The 20,998-nt window shown below is 41.1% G+C and overlaps 1 protein-coding gene across 1 annotated transcript; it reads right to left on the bottom strand.

Moving 5' to 3' along the window:
- Positions 1 to 400: 400 nt before the first annotated feature.
- BLM (BLM RecQ like helicase) lies at positions 401 to 20,753 on the bottom strand. Its single transcript, XM_075159652.1, has 21 exons — positions 20,520 to 20,753; positions 19,680 to 20,407; positions 18,395 to 18,584; positions 17,815 to 17,936; positions 16,457 to 16,589; positions 14,657 to 15,402; positions 13,655 to 13,831; positions 13,114 to 13,232; positions 11,527 to 11,640; positions 10,677 to 10,775; positions 10,441 to 10,589; positions 9,488 to 9,594; positions 8,516 to 8,676; positions 7,830 to 8,025; positions 7,207 to 7,397; positions 6,016 to 6,163; positions 5,455 to 5,654; positions 4,502 to 4,694; positions 3,940 to 4,062; positions 2,445 to 2,652; positions 401 to 720 (listed from the first exon to the last, which is right to left on the bottom strand). The coding sequence occupies exons 1-21, from the start codon at positions 20,729 to 20,731 to the stop codon at positions 537 to 539; spliced, it is 4,500 nt and encodes a 1,499-aa protein (XP_075015753.1). The 5' UTR covers positions 20,732 to 20,753; the 3' UTR covers positions 401 to 536.
- Positions 20,754 to 20,998: the final 245 nt, after the last annotated feature.

The following is a 20,998-nucleotide window of genomic DNA, read 5'->3' as shown; positions in this document are numbered from 1 at the left end:
AACAAAACAAAAACACACCACTAAAAAAAGCACACCTGGGGCAGGGCTCGGCCCTCTCAGGAGGCTCTCCAGCCCCAGTATCTGGGGAATAAAATTTGAAACTTACAAACGTTAATTACGTTTTCTATCTCAGGTGAACAGCCCCAGACTCTCAGAAGAGCAGCTCAGCTGTTGAGCTCTGAAGCACTTACGCAACTCGCAAGGGAGAACAGAGGCAACCACAGCTTTGGGATGCGCAGTGCCAGTAACCGCTTTTGATTTGTGGTCTCCAGTGTATCCCTGAGGTAGCTGTAAAGCAGGCTTACAGGGATTACTTCCACTGGAATGGTGGGGTTTCTAGAACCAGTCAGAGCTCTGTTTATAGTAGAAAGAAAGGTCCAAATAAGCTTATGAGTTTAAAAACATTTATTTAATGTGAGGTTTTTGTACTTCACAAATGTACAAGTCTCAGAAGGTTTAGCAAATGAAACAAAGATTTAATAAACAATGATTACATCTTCAGAGCTTGCTATTATACAGTATTTACATTTTCCTAGTTACAATATTGAATACGAAGGCTGAAGGAATTGTCTGGTTTTGGGTTTTGGTGGTGCCATAATCCCCAGCTTTCCAGCAACTCCTTGCGTGGCACTAACACTGTACGATGCTGAACTGTAGCCAGATGAAGCTGGAGCCTTTGAGCTAAAGGGCCTTTTGGTCCTTCTGTACTTGCTGTAACCACTGCAAAATTTAGAGAGAAGGTATGTGTCAAACATCTGCTTTACTTGCCACGTTCCCTACACCCATGGTGTACCTATACACCACCATTAGGTTTTCTAGAAGACTATGCTTTCATTTTTAAAAAGTTTTGAGTGTTTTTTTTTAATACACATGGCTGCAAAAATACCTTTGAAATGTAAATCAAGTGTAGCTGTTGTTCTGGCATTTGCCTAAGGGCAAGAAGCAGCCTGAAACAGGGACAGAGAATGCTGAACCAACCTGACTCTTATTAATCCAATTAGAATATCAACATTACGTGACACTTTAGGGTCAACAGCATTTAATGACTAATATTTTAGTAGATGGGAAGCTGAAAAGGGTGGGAGTAAAACCTACTGAGCTGGGAACTGCTATTTGCTACAAAAAGCAAAGACCAGAATGAGGAAAAACAGGGCAGAGAAGGAGACATCCTTGGAAAGAACAGACAATGGCAGAAAGCAATGAGTTTTAACAAGGTAGACCATATTTCCTCTTTCATGATGAATGTAACATTAAAGCAGTAAAATATAAGCAGTTAATAAACGAATAAAACCTAACAGTCTTTAAAATTCAGGCATGACTCTTCAGGTGGGGATTTTACAGAATGTTTTGGAGAGCACATTAGTACCGTTTAAAGCTACTCTTCTGAATGGCCTGAACTCCTCCCGGCTGAAAGATAATGCAATTTCTATGACACTTATAGACTGAACAAAACCCCATTCAAAGAATTATTTCAGAAATGCAAGATGTGGGTTGTTTGCATAACTGTTCTTTTGTACCTCATGTTCTCTACCTCATAGACCAAGCGAGGTAAAATTTCTAGGCTGAGGGATTAAGTAACCTGACTGGACCACAGTACCAGCAACTTTAATTTACTTCCTTTTTGTGCAAGGCAAGCTATGAGCACAGCAAACATTGAAAAGGCACGACTATAAAAACCCAAATAAGAACTCATTGCTCAAGTTTTCTAATGTCATGCCCCCCTGTTTTTAAAGAGGGCTTGGGGAGGGCAGAATTTCTTCAACCATTTCTCCTTTTTCGTTCATTCCCTTTCAGCTTCAATTAATCATCACGTTTTGAGGCACGGACCTTCAGCACAAAATGCTACTACTTGAGTTACCAGACTAATAACTACATGAACTGCTAAAATAAGGTCATTGACTCAAAGGATGAGGCCCAGCCTGGCTCTTTCATCACCCTGTGATAGTTTGGTGGTGGATCTGCCCTAGAAGCTCAAGACCAACCAGACTCCTGGATCCAAATGCTATGGTCTTGATGCAGGCGTTGCCTTGCATGGTACAATCGGAGGGAGAAGTTCTGAATTAACAAGGGACTGGGAACTGAAGTTCAAATATTCCATCAAATTTTCAAAGTTTCAAAATATCTTTATGTTTCAAGCACAGAATCCAGCCAGCCTGCTAATAATTGTTACGGCAGCACACTGAAATTTAGCGTCACTACTTAACTTGTGGCAGTCAAGAGTGAGAAACGAAGGACAATTGTTAAATATCCTTCCTCACCAGGAGCTTTATAAACAGAAAATGCTAGAAAACCAAAGTAGAGCAGTTGTTACCTGGATAATTTTAATGCCATTCTTAAAGCCCATACTTACCCAAGAAAATGCAGTAGGATAACAGTGCAGTTCTGGGATCATCATCATGCTATTCTGGACAAAGAAAAGTTACAAATGACCACAAGCAACGTACCTTTTGGGATGAAACTGCTGGCTGCCACCATTACTTGTCTTTTTCCTCTTTGATTCTCTGAAGTTTGGCGGCCTTTTCCTTTTCTTTCTTTGGTTTGCGTTATTGCAAAAATAGCTTGAGGTTGTAACTACATCTTCTGCTTCTCCATCACTCTGAGGTGTGCCAGTGCTTCCCGTAGCTGTGTCCACACTTTGGCAGGCAGCATCTTCTACAGATAGACAGTGAGTTAAAACTAACAAAATCAAGACATTGCCTGAGCCAGTCAGAATTGTCAGCCAGAACACACTGACTGTACCAAAAGTTCTGTCCTTGCTGTTCAAAACCTCCTTTGCACTGCCTTCATCCTGGTGACACTCCAGGCTCAGCTAAAGGGGTTTCATAGGTTGGTGTAAACCAAAACGGCCTTCTGTCCTTGCTTTATCTCATGACATAAACGAATACTGGCCAGTCCTATTTTCTCTAGCTTGGCTTCTTGTCTAAACTCTTTTGGTAACACTGGGCTTTCCGCCTTTACACACTCTTCCCCATGTCAGCTGGAAAAAATTATGGAATATACCATAAATACTACAGTCAAATATGGCACTTGTTTTTAAAAACAGCATCAGGAGACACTGAAAGGCTCAGAGAGCCGAGAGTGCCTTCTCAGTCAGTCATGATCAAGAAGGACGTGATTCTTTGCACAGGCAGTAGAATAAAATACTTAAAAATCAGATTTGTGGCTGTGCATTTATTCACATTGCAGCGTATGAAAGCAACCGCCTTAAAAGTAAGCATGAATCACTTTAAAATTGCAGGTCCCAATGTCAAATCTGATAGCCAAGCTGTATTCAATATTCTAATTACAACATAGGCTACATGCTACGCTCACGTGAAATTACCAGATTTACTAGACTCAGGGCTCAATTCTCCACTGAGCTGAACTTTGTATGTAAGGTTAGAGCTGTGCAAAGGCATTGTAAAATACTACCGTATACCAATACTACCGATAGCTTTTTTCACACCTAGCTTTGAAAGTTCTTCACATTTGAGCAAGGGCTAGCTCAGTGAAGACCTGAACTTGCTGACCTCAGTTATTACAAAAAATAAAAGGTAGTCATTACTGATTATCTGCCAGGCTACAATGTTACCCCATACATAGTAGATGCAGGTGTAAAAATATGCAGGAGGTGCAAGACCTTTAACCTTAAGGTCAGAATTTTCATTACAACTAAGCATATTACATAAATCCCAATAACTAACAGGTTAGGAGCAGAGCAGTCTGCTTAGTTCTCGTTTTCCTTTTGTAGTCTTTGAGAGATACACTGAATTTAACTAGTGAGAAGATAGCAAAGACCTTTGTATGTTTTGAAAGTGTGCAGTTGCTCCCTTTTTGTAATTATTAAACTGCAGGAATTAGTTATTTGTATTTAAAACAAGGTAACTTTTGAGTGAAACTTCTGATAGAGGAGGAGAGAAGGGTACTAAAGCACACATTTAGGTACAAAGCATACTAAACCTGATATGGTCCATTCAGAGTACTTATCCATCACTTTAATGATTTCTGCACCATATTTTTCCAGTTTGTCTTCTGTGACACCATCAATCTGCAGTAAAACCTCCACATCAGATGACAAGGTTTCTGTAATGTAACAGTACCAATTAGACATATCAACCAAACTAACTTTTTTTAAAGAGAGATCATGGTAGAGTATTCTGGAGGAAATTAATTCCTTTTAGTACCACCCTATGCATTAAGTCCTTAAGGAAGTAAGCCTTTATTTTAGCAGATTTGTTTCTAGTTGGTTAGCATAAAAACTAGTCCAAAAGTTTTCTCTCAAAATGCGGTATGATTACTTGGGTGGCTCTTGTGCTTATCCAGCAGGACTGTTACAGCATAAACTGCAGCTCCAAGGCATCTATGCTGTGTCAGCTACTTCCATAGGACTCGCTTAGTTATGTATACTTAAACCTGTTCTCGCTAGATGTTAGAAGCTGTAGACCTTCGGTCAGAAAAGGCTACAACTGCACATGCAATCTACTGCCGACAGTGGTTCCAAGTAACGAAAGACTGACATTACCTGCTATTTTCTTTAGAGTTGAAGTACTGAAAATATTGAAGTAATGCACATCAAAGACTTTCCCAAGCGTTTTGCATGTGTCTGTAAGCTCCCCAAGGCACTTTTTAACCATTTCTTCCCGCTGTGACATTTTTGCCACGGAAGCCCTTTGCTTTCTGATGGCACTGGCACTTTCTGTTTCATGAAACTCTACCTGTTAAAATAAGCCAGTCAATAACTTCTGTCAGGGGAGTTACTGCAGAGCCATCATTAGAAGATTGATTGGTAACACAGGAAAACAGTGAAGGAAACCGAAAGTACTCTTCGACGGACCAAAAAAAGCTGTTTATCCATTATACACTTTTAAAATTATTTTTACAGGCTACTCAACTGCCCTTAAGTTTCTTCTACAAAGAACTAGCAGAATATACACGACACGGGGAAAAAGTCCCGAGAACCCAATTTACAGCCAGCTTTAAACAGAGGCCCTAGGTCTAATGCTGAGGGCTCTTCTCCAAACACAGCACTAATGCAGGCAATTCTGGGACTGGTTCCATGACCTTCTTGAAGTGCATTTTCCATTAGAGCTCACCAATGACTAGAAAAAAATAGAGCAGAAAATGCAGGAGAAGGTAGTCCTATTCCTTCTTTCCTTCTTAGCTAGCTTTTTCTGTGTTGGTCATAACTTTCCTTTCTTGTCAAGCTGGAATCAGATGGATGGGGGGGGGAGAAGAGAAAGATTTAATCCTCTCCAATCCTCTCTTTCACCTTTTGCCTCACAACATTATTATTAGAATACTGGACTAGAAATCATGTTTGTTGGATTCCGTTCCCTGCATCTGCTAAAGATTAGTTCCTGTACTTCAGCTGGTAGGCAAACTATGTTTACACTATCCTAGGGTATATGCTACCTAAAAACTGTAGCACATCCCTTATAACAATACATGAGAGAAAAAAAAAAAATTGTTACACACCTGTAGTGATCCATCTAGCACAGCCTGAGCTTTCTCTCCTAGAATTACGTATGCTACCGCTTGGTCATTAGCTGTGATATACAAGTCTTCATCCAGAATCTTGTCCAAGACCAGTTTTCTAAACAGTCTTTCAACATTATGCCTTGAGTAGGCAGCTCCCTTCCCAAATATTCCAGACTGAATCTTCGCACTCTTTGTACCTGTGCAACAGAAATCAGGATTAGCCTGCAATTAGAAAGCCTACGTATATATGTATTTACAGACCTGTGGAAGATTCTCAAGAGTATTCCATAGTCTATGCACATAAATCTGGTGCATTTAAGCACCAGAAACTCCAAGCACCACCAGAAAACTAATATTATCACTATGGCAACCTGAAACGGATTAAAGCTTTAGTCTCATTTATTTTGGATCATTTACCATCGAGACATTCCTGGGAAGAATAATTCTGCAAAATATATCTTCTTTCAAACCACTACTGGTATTGCAAAGACCTCATGATACTTAGGAATTTATGCACCAAGTCTATTTAGGTGTTGTTTCTATAAGCATAGTACTTACCTAAGAAAATGTCTACCATCATATTCAACGTGTATCTTCCAGAACCTGTATTTCTCTTTGCATTTATTCGTCCCATTTGTCCACAATGTTCTCGTACAAATCTTATAATGCTCTTCACTTCATCTGTTACATTTCTTGATTTGTAATCCTATTAAAATAGACTTGATTAGGAAACAACGTTATGTGGTTCTGTCCTAATGCAAGTTGTTACTGACAACATTAGTTTTCATTATTGAGCTTTTTCCAGTCATGAATTCATTTTGTTCCAATCAGAGAAATAGTGATTTTCTAGTTAGTACACCTAAGGTGATACGATATAGTCAAAGGAATTCTGGATTTGATAATACTCTGGAAAATGCAATACTACCTACCAACCAATTGTATATATAATCTCTATTGTGTTAATTCTATAGAGTGAGCTGCAAGACTGCTGCGTGAATACTGGTAATCAACGTAAATCGTTTGGAAAGCATTCCCATAATTATTCTTCTGCCATGAACAAGAGCTTGCACTTCCAACATGCATTAAAATGAGAAGACTGGACTGAATATGCATTATTCTAGTCAAATATTGTTACAATCACAGCTATGTAAGGTACTGCTTCAAACACAGGACTGAGAAGCAATATCATCAGGTATAAACCAGATCTGGTTTATAGAGATGAGTAATCCTTCCCTGTCTGCTTCAACAGCTATCTTCTCTTCTACTCCTGTTTATGCCACTAACAAGTTTGCTTCAATCCTTGACGCACAAACCCTAATCTTTGGGCCACCCCAAGCAGCGTACGCCTCCTGATGTGGCACTCATGCTACACTGGCAGCACAAAACTGCCTTGAAAACATCAGAATAGGCAGTTGAAGGGATTTCCCCATAGCCATTCCAGTGGATCTATTAGCTCCTGCCTCCTATAAGCACTGTAGCCAAGAAAATCAACACAAAGGAACATCCTTACACCTCACTGACACACACCACACTGACAGAAATAGGAGCATCATAAGTCCATGGGTAGTCTGTGTAATTCTACTCTAGGTTAAACCCTGGAAATAATTCGAAGCATCTAGCATCACAAAAATGCAAGACATCTCATTCATTTTCTCTATTTGCCTTCCCAAATGTCATGTAACCATTTTTTAATGCAGCTAAATGCAAAATCAGTTTAACAATACTATAAATAAGAGCTATGATTTTTACCTTCTTTCTACTGCAGTTATCACAAATTACTTCTGGGTGATCTTTACAGAAGGTGGGATTGAAATTAGTTTCCCCGAAGTAGGCCAAAAGCTGAATTCTCCGGCAATCAACTACATTCTCACAGTAGTGAACCATACTGTACAGGTTGTTAAAGTGGGTCTGTCTTGTGTGACTGTTTCCATCTTTCTCCACTGAAATGCAATAAATTCAATTGTATTTGTTAAATCTGCACCTCTGCATTTTTGTATATTATCAGAGAGACAAAACACAATATTCTTTTTTTGCTTAAAAAAAAGATTAGTAGGTTAGTACAGAACTAATCTAGGACAGATTTTACCTCTAAAGTTTTAAAGAATGGGGAAGGGAAATAAGACTAGAATGACAAGAATCAAGAGATGGATATGTATGAAGAAAAACGTTTTTGACTAAAATTAAGTACAAGTGACAAAAATCTCTCATTACAGAAAACCATTCAGGTGAAGATGCCAGTTCTCCCATCTTTGCAATACCATACTATGTATGGCACTTCTAGATGAGAAAATAACAGAGTCTAAATGAAACAGAGACCAGTGACTAAGTGACTTTAATATCGTCTCCATTAAGTTACAAACATGAGAACTCACTCAGTATTAGCCTTCTAAGTCTGGTTACATCACTGTAGCTGTAGAAGAGCAGACAGTGAGAGATTTCACCATCTCGTCCAGCTCTGCCAGATTCTTGATAGTAACCTTCTACAGATTTAGGAAGAGAAGCATGGATAACATAGCGTACATCAGGTTTATCAATTCCCATTCCAAAGGCAATTGTTGCACATATAACCTAGGAAGGAAATAATTTGTTACATAGAGTTATGACAGTAATTCATGCAGCACTCCGCACCGAAAATAAGCAGTCAGGATTATGAAACGGTGTAGAACCTCAAATTTCAATTGTAACACTTCAAGATGAGTACAAAATAGCAAAACCGCCTCTCCTTTCAGAAGAGCTATTCCAGAGAAAGGGAAAACTCCAAATCTGAGTCACAATATACAATTTAGCAGCGTGCCTAGAGCTGTTTCAGAAGCCTTGTACTGCTCAGTTCCTTCCTCCTGGAGCATCATACCTTGGTGCAGTGCTGCAGTCTTTGATTTGTAAAACTCCCAATAAAAAGATGGCTAATGTGTTTTGGCAGACCTGTTCGGATCTGTTGTTTAATACTGCATCTGATTTGGCAATAATGTTACACAACTTCGCTTTCATTTACTAGGCCAAGAGGGATAAAAGTGCTCTAAATTCTATTCACTTTTTCCCCCAGTTGCTTTTCTTTTACCTGGCATCCTTCTTGATTAATCCACTTCTTTTGTACAAGATCTCGGTTGGAGTCAGTGAGGCCAGCATGATAGGCAAGTGCAGCAAGACCTTCCTTCTGCAGAATAGCCGCTGTTGTGTCACATTCATGACGTGAAAGGCAATAAATTATTCCAGAGTCATCTGCAAATATATAAAAAAAAGATTTGTGCTACAATACAGCTTTATTCCCTTTCACTTGCTTAACAGTCACACCTGTCAAGCAAATACATTTATTCCAGTAGGGAGAGGTTGGTAAGTGTAATGCGATAACTGCTTAATAATGAAGAAAAGTAATTTTATTAATGTCAGATGTTTTTGTTAGTTTCTCCTCACGCAGTTTCCTGGTCTTTCGGTAAGGTGGAATCAAGAAAAGTTTTGCTGCTCAGTACTGTGCGATCTTAGGATTTAAAATACATGAATAAAGAACTTATGTAAATCAAGAGCTAGAGCAGTTTAGTCAAGTTTAGATATACTAGGTTACAGCACTAGAGGAGCTATGAAGGAAGCCTGGTGTAGTCAGCTTCCAGCAGCAGGAGCTGCAGGACTCCAAAAGAGAGTCTAGAAAGATAGGGATCTCTGAAGATATCTTCAAGGGGAACCCCAGATAAGCAGACCAACAGAATTAAAGAATTAAAACAGTATGGATATTACATGACCTTTATACTCTGAAGACGATGCTAAAAGGTCTGGCAACCTCCAGAAAGATTACTCAAGAGCATTACATAATTTACTTTTCCATCTTAACTTGAACTCTTAACTTTAGGATGCCCATAAATCTGATTCCCATTATCAATAACATCATTTTGCCCCCAACTTGCTTTTCTTGTAAATACATTAGTCGCTTACAGAAAGGCACAAGTTTGAGGGTTTTACAGCATTAGAAGAGCTTTTCCTGCCTTAAAAAGTAGTTCATAAAAATGCATGCAAGCACACTATGCTGCTCAGTACTCACGTGGATGATATTTTTTAATCCATTCCAAGCAATCCATTGCCACCTTCTTTGGCTTCTTGGGCAATACATCGTATTTCAAGTTATGCCTGTTGAAGCTCATTGTAAACCTAAAACAAGACAGCTCATGGGTGCTTGTCAGCTTTATGGGTGCAGTAATCCTTTCAGCAAGCTAGATATTGACTGGAATGTCCCAAATTCAGCTAACTACTACTCATTCTGCATTATCTGCAAAGGAATTATTGTTCCACTATACCCGTGGACATTCACATCACCCATACTTTAGGTCTAAAATTCCTGCATTTTTCCTGTGTCTGTGAAAAAAACAAAGCTACACAGCACTATGTAGAAGGAAGAAATGCCCATAAACCAAACATGGGCACAGTGATTTGCCTCGCCTTCATTTTCCTTTTGAATACTTGCATCCACGTTCAACTGATCAAATTTGCAAAATATAGTGTCATCTCTCTCCCTCTAACCTAAAATACACTTCTAAAATAAGAAATTCAACTAAACAGAATGCTTTATTTTTCCACCATGTACAATGAAAACGCTACAATACAATCCAGGCCCAATGGTACCTCATTATCTATGTTACTGCCAATGCTAATTAAAAAACACCTCCAGCTTTTGCAGTTTTCCAGCATTCTCATGAAAAGCACTCTAAAATACAACTTGCACATTTTGTCAGTGACATAGAAAACTTTATGATGTTATTTTCTATTAAACAGCTTCCTTAATCAAGCAAGGAAGAATTTGGTAAGATTTTTTTCTTCTTACTTTAATATTTTGCATTTAACTCACATTAAATTCCAGGCATACATTCTCATTTAATCAGATACAATTACATCAGTATTTCAGATGGATCTGTAATGCTTTTCTTTCTTTACTAAGTTTTCCACTCAACATTTCTGCAGCACAAACAAATTGTTTCAGGAAACTGCTGAGAAACTTACACTTGTGGTTTTAGCATCTCAAGCTGATTCTGAATATCCTTCTGTACTCTGGGGTTAGCAGTGGCAGTAAGAGCCATCATAGGCACAGAGTGAAACTTTTTGCGGAGCATATTCAGTCGTTTGTAGTCTTGTCGAAAATCGTGACCCCACTAGTTTAAAAACAAAATTAAATGTAACTGAGTAAGATGCTCCAACTAAGCCTTTTGCCATGTTGAAAAACAACTCAAGGTTTTTACCTGGCTGACACAGTGGGCCTCGTCGATGACAAAACGCGCTAGGAGTTTCCTGTCATAGAGATTTTCCAGGGCTGACATCAGTCGGCTGCTTGCACAAACCTAGATACACAGTGGCATTAGAAAGCAAACTAACAGAGCAAAGCATCACCCTACCTGACTAAGAATACAGAAACAATTGTTCTGTACAGGAAAGTTAATCTTGACTGCACAGGTAAAGCTTGAAGGCATAAAGAAGATGGCAACCAGCTTCATTTTAGTTGGCAACGAAGTAGCTGGTGTGGGATTACCACAAGGTTCTAGGATCATCTACCCAGAGGTCCTACAATCTGAGTAAATTTAAATGACTTACGTCATGAAAGACAGGGAAAGACAATGCTGAAGAAAGAAACGTAATCAGCACACTAAACAGTCCCCTCTTACAAAGCTCTTGTGGAATAATATCATTTTTAAAGGCAGCATATAATTAAGTACAAGGCAATCTTTTGACAATCACCTATTACCTTGACAGTTACATATTTTTTCCCTGTATTATCCTATTCATAGTAATCTAGATTTTAATAGCTACTTGACAGCAATTAGCCACTAATATGTAGTAAGACATATTGGAATGGATGGGCACAGGGTTTTTATTTTAAGAATTTAAATTGTACAGACATACTCAGTTCTCATTCTTGGTTAATTATTGATTGAAATTAGTTACATCTGTACAGAGTCTTACCAAATTATCTAAAAAATATTTAACAATTTTTCCCCAGAAGCCTGTTCTAAATTCAGTGTTTCCCCTTTAATACTTCATAGTAATCCACCTCTTGTTGCCTTCATGATTTTACAATTCAAATGAAATACAAACCTTCTCAGGCGTAACATACAGAAGCTTTATTACAGGATCTTTTTTTGACAATTGCATATATATTTTTGAAGCATCAGCATCTGTTCTATCACCAGTCAGATGTGTTGCAGCAATCTATATTTAAAAAAACATATTATGTTTTAATACGCGCAAACCAGAAGCTTCTCCAAATATAGTCCTAACTCTAGTTGTAAGTCAGATAAAAAAATGTATGCGTTTACTATCCTCAGCGAATATATTTTCAATGCTTCTTTGTGTAATTATAGATAACATTTGAACTCCCACCGTACTATAGACATCACAGTAGACATCCTTTTTCTAATGATAAAACCAAAAGACTATAAGCCAAATTCTATTCTTCTGCTCCCAATTCTACCAATAGACCAACAGCTAACTTAGGGGATTTGTCTGCTTTCTTTGAACTCTCTTTCCAGTAAAGAAAACAGATGTGATGTTTATTGCTCAATACACTGTAAGTTTGAGATTGAATTCAGAAAACGCAGACCTTAAGATAAGAAACAACGTTTCCAAGAAGCACAAAAACGTGATACCACCCTCAATAACAGTGCCCACAAACACAGAACAGCATTGCATCTGAAAACATCGAATACAACTTGGAGCAGCAATTTAATACTAAATTTGAAAGTATAACTTACTATTTGTGCTGAATTAGACCCTAAGGACAAAAGCGCTGTAAGAATAGGTCACACCAACAGAGCCAATTCTTCCTGCTTGTCTCCTCTTCCTCTCGCCAGAGGCAGCTGCAGCTCTGCAGAGGAAACTCCTCCTGCAGCTCCAAATCCCCAGGAGTCACAGAGCCAGTTTCACTGGCTTTTACAGCCATGGCACCCCACAACGCAAGAAAGAGTGAAGAGCGTGGCCAAAGCCTGGCGTTGTGCAATAGTCACTAAACAGTGGACAACCATTCGAGGGCCCTGTCTAGTCAGACTATCAAAAACCATGCTTGACGAGAGAAGGATTTGTCTGAGCTTCAAAACCCTGCATCATAATCACTTTTGTCTCATATCCCAAAACATCTCTGTATTTTTGCCCTAAAACGTGTTATCCACCTTTTTTTCCCTGATCTTTCAATTTCAATAATACACTAAGGATGAAAAAGACACTTCACTGAGACAAAAGCAGTTCATAAGTGATCAGGCTTAGGAACACACATCTTCTGCACTTGCATTTCTTTTCTCCGGGTATTACTTTTCCGGAAATGCTTAGCATCACCAGAACCCTCCTAGCTCAGGAATCTTAGTGCTTATTTCTGCTACAAAGCCAGGCTGCTCCTATTTAGGTGTCTGAATACAACTCTCAGAATCTAAGAATCGGGCATCTGTACTTGAAAACTAAGCTTCAATAACAAATACACACAAACATCAATAAATTTAGCAGTTAGACTGCCAAGATATTCTAGTTCATCTAATTTAGTTCTTCCTAGACATCTTTGTGTGCCTTCTACAGTTTCCCTCTAATCAATTTTTGCAGTTTATATTTGAGAGACATAAGGTTTACTGTAAAATTTCAGATTTCTAATTCACTTATCTGCAGTTAAACTAAATAAAGTGAGCTGTTTGAACTTACATCTAAAGTCTTCAGTTTCTGAACTTGATCTATTATCAGCGACCTCAGTGGAGAGATAACAATAGTGACTCCAGCAGAGACACACGCTGGTAACTGGTAGCACAAGCTTTTACCACCACCTGTGAGGATTAAACAGAACACAGCAGATGTTAGATACCAGGAGGAAAAGGAGACAGTGTGGAGAAGGAGCGGAAGAGGGGAGACCTATTTCTTACTTCCCATTTTACAGCGCTTTCAGAAACAATTAACTTCTACCAATGACTGCCTTTAATAAGATACCTGTAGGATAAGGAAGAGTTATCATCTGAAATATTATGGAAGGCAGAAATTTAATCACCTCATTCAAAATACCACAATGCATACAAAGTTCAGAAATCCACAGAATTCAAGCAGCACAATTTATCGCCACCTCCACAAAGGCACAGAGAAGGAGAAAAGTTTGTCATGGGCCTTGCAAAAGGAGCTTTATTCAGGTCTTCATTGCCCAGGTGTGTGCCAGACCTCAAGAGCCTGCAGCTGCGTGGGGTTTGGAGATACATACCGGTGGGCATTAAGATGAAACAGTCTTCACCCAGAAGAGCAGCATTGATGGCCTCCAGCTGATTTGTCCGAAAATAGTGCAAACCAAACTTTTTGTGAAATACATTCATCATTTCTTCAGAATGGGAAAATTTCATACCCCTGAAACATTCTAGTGCAGGGTTATTCACGGGCAGATCTAGTAAACAAAGAAAATGTACTCGTAATAGGCTACAATATCAAGTTGCGCTATCCCTCTTGCAACATAAAACTGCTTCAGTATAACAGATGGCTTAGCTACCACCACTTCAACCCTTTAAGCCTTTTAAATTCAAATCATGACTTACTAAAAAAAACTTGCATTCATCTAGAATTTAAGACTGGCTAAAGCGTGAATTTTGATTATATGCAAATCTCTGGAAACAAGCTTCCTACCTATGACTGTATATGCCTAGTCTTACACTGACGAGCTTCACCTCTGTCACAATCAGCTATGAACAGGCTACCTGTTCGTGGGTACCTAACAGTAGGTGCTAGGTGAATCAGCGACAGAGAAGCTGATGAAACGGGTTAACATTTTCACCTCCCCTTTTACCAGGCCGTTCCCACAGTAACCACAAATAATACTGACCCACCCCTGTGCCCCAGAGGGATTAGGTTTCCTTCAACAAGTACCCATTTTTGACCATTTTGCATAAACAGCTAAAACTGTTGCACAGCTTTGAATTAACAACTGCAGAATCATTATTTAATTAAAACACAGAAACATTCTGGTTTCCAATTTTAGCAGCTTCATCTTCCCAGCAGCCTGCAACCTGCATGGCAAATAAATATTCAAGAAGTTTGGCACCACTTGGAGGAAAAAAAAACAGAAGATGACTTTGCAAAGAGAAACCAAAAGAAATTTCCACAGAAACAAAAGGCACTGATGTAATCTACAGTAAGTTACTTGGCCTTAGGCTTAAAAATAAGTAAATACAAATTTAAAAAGGGAAAGACAGTAATCCTAATGAGCATAATTTACCTGAACAGTTCTTTGTTGCCATCAAGAAGCTTGATTTCGTAGCAGCAGGATTTGATACAACAGCAGATCCTTTGGCTCTGGACATTATCTTTGACAACAGCGATTTGGCAGGTGGCCCTTCCCTGACGGGCTGATACAACGGCGTAGATGGCGCTTCAGGTGCCGAAACATTCACCGAATTCTCCCAGCCCTCATCAAAATCATCTATATCAAAGTGATCAAGGTCAAAGCCTGTATCGTTTATAGCTAAACTGTCTTCTGCAGCAATGCCAGTAGGAGCTTTGCTCTGACCTTTCAGAGCTGTGCTTGTAAGAGGCCGCTCCAGCAGATGACCGTTTCCACCGTTTCTCACCCCTGGTTTTTCACACCAGCTGCTGTCGAAGGACATCTCAGAACAGAGGCTGAGGGAAGCTCCATCTTTGCCATTTACCTTGGAAGACGACAGTGCTGAAGTTTCTGGCCAGGTGATCTCCTCGATACTTTGCTTTGAAGCATAAGAGGTATCCAAGGTTTGATTTTTTTTGGTAGAAAAATTGCTTGAATTAACAGTCCCAGAAAGCACAGATGGGAGGTTTGTGGATTTTGATGAGTTTCTGTCAGAACTGAAGCTCCAGTTCGGGCCAGAACACAGAGCAGTACCAGGACCTGCAAAACGGCCCCTTTCCACACATGCCTTCCAGTTTCTAGGAAAAGTGTCGTTTATGCTACTTTTGTTCAAAGTGACAGAATTAGTTAGCAATTTTCTCCTGGGAGACATGGCAAGAGAAGGAAGAACAAAAAAAAAATATTTAGTCACAAGCAATGATTTATCAAGTTCTACAACACACATTAAACAGTTTTGTCTCTTTCCTATTAAAAATATTAACATATGGTGGTTACATCATATTCTGTGTCACTATATTTTTAAAATATTTCAAACAAATCTAGGGAAGAGAGAATAATACCAGAACTCAGTTGAACAAAATAATTACAAAATTACTGTTACAAAGTTACGTTACAAAATATCTGTTCTCTGCAGAGATAAAATAAAAGAATTCCTAATAGCAAGGAACTGATCCAGGCAAGATAGAGCATTATTTAAAAAAAAAAAAAAAAAAAAAAATCCTTAGAGGCACAAACCTGAAGTTAAAAAAAGTAAAGATATGCTTGAACCAAATTGTGTTTTTATGTACTTTCTAAAGACTATGTCTGACTACAGTAATAAGAGGAAATAGAATAAATTAGTTTTACTGACAACGTTCAGAAAAAGCACATAGTCCCAGTCCAGTAAAAAACCAAAACAAAATCCTAAATCTCAATACTTTATCTACATATTGTGTCATCAGATTATGCAGAAGTTAAAGAAGCAGACTGCAGTAGCACTCATCAAATTGAAAGATGACAATGACATGGATATTAGGAGAAGTCATAATCACTTTAGTCAGTGATAGCAAGTCTCATAGAGGGAATATTAAATTAATGCCTCCGGTTACAAGAAATCAGGATGACTCCTAGCAGGTTACATCACATCACCCTGCTGCTTTGGAAGCATCTGGTGTTAGTCACCTTCCAGAGAAGGATACAGGACTACCTATGCCTCAGACTGAATGTGGAACTGGAGTCTTTCTTCTGGCAGAACGCAGGGATTGTTAATACTTTCAGCAGTTTTTTGGATTTTTTTTTTTCCTTCATTCGGTCAGTAATTTTAAGCTTTTAAAAAATCCTTCCGTATCATCTTTCCAGTGTGATGGAGACACCTGCAGGCATGACGCCGCTTCGCACAGAGCATGGAAACGCGGAAGGCTGCTTATTAAAGCGTACCTGAGATCTCTCTGCTGGAGAAGTTCTTTTGCGCATGACAGAGACTTAAGCTCATGAAGTGGAATGGCATCTACCAGCTTACAGATATCATCCATGACGCCGTAGAGTTGCTGCTCCAAATGCAAGCCCTTATCTGTTAGATGGAGTGTATTTTAGCATACAGTAACACTCTTTTTTATTAGAGTATATAACAAGATTATATCACTCTCCCAAAAGACAGTAAATGGCAACAAATAAGTCTAAATAATTTACTTTCAATATACATTTTAAAAGTCCATTCGCATAAAGAACCTGCTCCTGTGTGCACAAACTCAGCTAGTCTGCATATTTTTGCCCTTGCCTTTTAATTATCCATCTCTCTACACTTCCCAAACCTCATCACAGTTCTTTCAAACTTATTTCCAAAAAACACTCAAGTTTACATGTTTTACTTATCTCAAATTACCCCTTCCCAAACACACTAAAACAAATTTTATCAAAATATTACATTGCAATTCTAGTCTAGAAAGTACCGTAGAAAACGTCCCACATGTGAAAGTCCACGTTTGTCACCTCATGACCTTCCCTTCCACATTCAGTATCACTGCAAACCATCTGGACCTCAAACCGCGGCTACCGGGAGCGTGATCCCTCAGACTAAATTCTGGCCTCTGCTACCCTTGCCTGACTCTGAATTACCTGGTGGTCAGAAGGACACCTCTTGCAACAAGCTAACGGCCCAAACTGACCAGAAGTTTGCTACAGGTACACTAAAGTGTGACAAGATGTAGCTTGACTAAATTGATTTCCAGAACAGCATCATTAAAACATAAACATAAAAACACTGCTCTGGGCATTTATAAACACAAAATTTTAAATGACACTGTAGAACAGTACCATAAGCTACATTTTTATATATCTTGAGAGGAAAGATCTGCAGCCTTAAAACCAGGTTGTGCCACACCTATACTTGGTGACTTTTTATTCTGCAAGTAAACCTCAGAAACGTTTTAGCTCAGTAGTTCCCAAAGCCAGCACCTGTGGGAATCAAATGGAGGCACTGACACAGCCCCGGCTTACAGTGATGTGTCTTTGTGCTGTAGCTGACTTCGGGAACGATTTGGTCGATCTGCGCTTTTAAGTTCTGAAAAGGAGTGTGCGGTATCCCAGACTGGTACTGAGAAACCCGGAATCAGGATCAGACAACGCCCCCGAGCCCACACAACGTATATACAACATGTGCACATCCTGTAGGAGACTCAGTCCCCTGCCTCCTTGTCCCCATCGGTCACTGTTAGTTAATGCTCTCAGATTACATGGGATACGCAGGAGAACAAGAAGTTGCAAACCATCCCCAAATTTCAAAATGTTTCATGTACCCGCATCCTCCGCACTAGGATCGCTTTCAGCAACAGGCTGCGTTGTGGCAACCTTCCCGGGCTTGGACTCAATGCTGCTAGCTGTGGATCTTCCACCAGTTGGAGATTCTTTGAAAATATTACTAATATTAAAAGAAAAAGTCATTAAAATACAGACATCTGTAAATCAATGCATTTCCATAAGAGAAGTTTATCCTTTAAAATAACAGCATTTAAGATGTTTGTAAAAGACAAACAAATTTCTGAAAACCCAGTTAAAATGCAAGTAGCTGAGCAGTTTGTCACTCATCCTGTGTGCCAACGTGTAGAGACTTGCTTCAATTTTTTTTTTTCCTCCCACTACGAAACGAAAACTAACTCTGCTTTTTCTGAAGCAAAAGCTACCTTAAACATTGGCCATAAAACAAAAAGTATTTCATAAAACATTAATAGCAGCTGTCGACTGCTAACCTGGCAAGTAACAAACAGACACAATCAACTCAACCTGTAACTTTTTAACAAGCAATAGTTTCATGTCTTTTTTGGTACTTTTTAAAATCATCCTAAAGACAGACAGTTTTATCAATGAACTTTGTTTTACCTAATGCTTTTTACAGAAGGCGAGACGGAAGGCAGCTCTTCTTCAGGGGAGGGTGGAACGATATCTAAGTAATCATCCTCTTCAAGCTCAGTGCCTGTGAACGGCTCGATGTCGACCTCATCCAGTCCTGGGGGGCTGTTTTTCTCATTACTGCTTGGCTTCTGGCTCTCACTGCTTTTATCATTAGCAGCTGAAAGAGAAGCGTATTGATATTGTTGGGTAACACCATAAACTCAATCCAGTGTAAACAAAAATGCAGCTGAATAGAGGGGAAAAATTAATAGCCAGATTTCAAAACACTCGTTTAGTACAGTTTCTGATTTTTAAAGGACAAAAGAAAAAAATATTACTGCTCCCTTTTTCTCCCCCATTAAAAATAAACAGACAAAAACCCCACAAATCCTCTTTTAAGTGGAAAACTTATAGAGCTTGCCTATAGTTACCTTCCCCTGTCAGAAGAGTGTAGGTTCATCAACTAGCATAGTCCCTATACTGGAATTAGAAGGTAAAATTACATGTATAGTGCCTTACATAACAAATTCTACTAAGAAAGGCCAATATCATTAATCTATTAAAATTCATTTCACAGAAAGAGGGAAAAAAGTAACAAAACATTCTTAAGAAGAAAAATAGAGTTCACAAATCCTTTTGCCATTTAATGTAATGGCAGCATCATGGAACACTGTTCAATACTATTCAGTTGCACAAGCATATTCATTTCACAAATAAAGATGAAAAGTTTCAAAACACAACAGGTAAGGCATATAAAACAGGGAAGCTAAGAGGAATCCAGAGCTGTCAAGGAAGCACTCTGACGGATGGTCATGAACTTCTTGGTCATAATCGAGGGTTGGAGTTTTTCTGGTTTGTTTTTTGTTTTGCTTTAAATCGAGAGAGATCTCTTTTTCTGGGTTAATATTTCTCATCATTACATTTAGGCATAAGATGATTTTATGTCTCTTTTGTATGAATTTTAGAAGTGCTTTTCTTTCTAAAACACCCCTATAGATTATTGCTCTTCATTTCTGGAATGCCATATGGGAAGACTTGCAACTCCAATACTACCATGCGACCAGCTGCTACTTCTGCCACAGAGACAACACTTCACTAATTACAACCCTGCGCTTCCACAAGCTGCGGTTACCCAAACGAAATCCACGTCCCCACGACTGCTTGTCAGATACGAGCGTGCAGCTCCCTCTGGTTTCTGAAAAACCAAGCCCTCTGTGTGCAAACACGAACATATTTTCTTCTAGCTCACTGGTACTTTAAAACAAATTCTTACCTGGGTGAGCCTCTTCCCTGTCATCGTCCGAAATCACGTCAGCAGACAAATTCTCCCAAGGCCCCTCACCCACAGCCTTGTTGCCGCTGCAGGGAGCCGCATCCTCAAGGCAGATGACGGACTGCTGCGACGAGGGCGCTCGTCCAGCCTCCGGCGAGGTCTCCCCGCGCTCCGAAGCGGCGCGGCCGCGAGGCCCCGTGCCGCCGCCCACGGTCCCGGGGGGAGAGCCAGGCGGCTCACCCAGGCGGGGCTGTGGCCTCTGGGAGGCCTTGCAGGCGGCCCGCTGCCCTTTGGGGGGCAGGGCCGGCGCTCTGCAATACTTCTTTTCGATTCCCGACAAATCGAAGTCGTCAATGTCGTCCCACTCATCTTCTATGGCGACGACGGGGCCAGCCGCAGCACCGGGCCCGGCCTCCCGGGCGGGAGCGCCGCGCAGCCCCTCGCCCGCACTCCTCCTTCCGGAGGCCGCGGGGCCTTTCGACACCTCCCGAGGCCCGGCGAGCGCCGGGCTCGCCCAGGCCGGCTCCAGGCCCCGGCCGTGGGCGCTGGCTGCCGCCGGAAAGAAGTCCTGGGTGTGATTCGTCTTCTCCTTGGAGGCCGGGAGGGACGAGGCGAGCGCAGCCAGGGAGGTGTTAACGTCTTTGTCCCTTAACGCAGCGGCGGCGGGGAGGCCCCGAGGCTCCCTGGGCAGGGCGCCGGCCGGAGAGGTCTTCTTGAAGGTGAAGCCCCTGGAAAGAGACGAGCCCCTCCTCAGCGTCCCGGACGCCTCCCGCGCCCCAGAGGCTCGCTGCACGCCTAAAGCTGAGCTGCCCCCGCCCGCCCGGGCCCCGCGGTACTCACGCCGGCCGGTGCCGCGGCGGGGGCGGCTTGCTGAGGGCGCCGCGGGCCGAGTGGAGCTGCAGCTGCTCCCGCAGGTTGTTCTGCGGCACGGCCGCCATGACGGGGCGGGGCGGGGCAGGGGCCGCCCCGCCGGCGGGGGGCGCTCTCCCCGCTGGGGGGCTGCGCTCTCCGCCCGCTCTCCGCCCGCTCCCCGCGGCGCGCCCCCTTCGCATTCGGCGCCAAAAAGCCGCCTGCCCCCCCATTGGATGGACGTGCGCCGGGAGCGGAAGTAGCGTCATGGCGCTTCCGTTTCCACGGCAAGGGCGGGCTGTCGCCCCGCCCCGGGGAGGGGAAGGCAGGCGGCCCCGCCCCTCGCCACAAAATGGCGGCGGCGCCACTCACAGGCGAGGGCCGGCGGGGCGGAGAGCTCCGCGTCCCTGCCCCGGGCACTTTAAGGCCGGTTATAAAGGCAACGTTGGGTAACTCCGGGAAGGTTTTAA

Source organism: Calonectris borealis, chromosome 11 (genome assembly GCF_964195595.1).
Source record: "Calonectris borealis chromosome 11, bCalBor7.hap1.2, whole genome shotgun sequence".
In the NCBI taxonomy this organism is placed as follows: Eukaryota; Metazoa; Chordata; class Aves; order Procellariiformes; family Procellariidae; genus Calonectris; species Calonectris borealis.
Note: the sequence above shows the minus strand (reverse complement) of the source record. Positions and strands in the feature narration are given on the sequence as shown.

What these genes read in the sequence shown, in the direction of transcription:
- BLM (XM_075159652.1), bottom strand. Translation starts at nt 20,731, where the DNA reads ATGCGAAGGGGGCGCGCCGCGGGGAGCGGGCGGAGAGCGGGCGGAGAG. An exon ending in GATGGTAGACATTTTCTTAG is followed by an intron (nt 5,655 to 6,015) that starts GTAAGTACTATG and finishes TCTGTTGCACAG; the next exon opens with GTACAAAGAGTGCGAAGATT. An exon ending in TGCTAGATGGATCACTACAG is followed by an intron (nt 4,695 to 5,454) that starts GTGTGTAACAAT and finishes TTATTTTAACAG; the next exon opens with GTAGAGTTTCATGAAACAGA.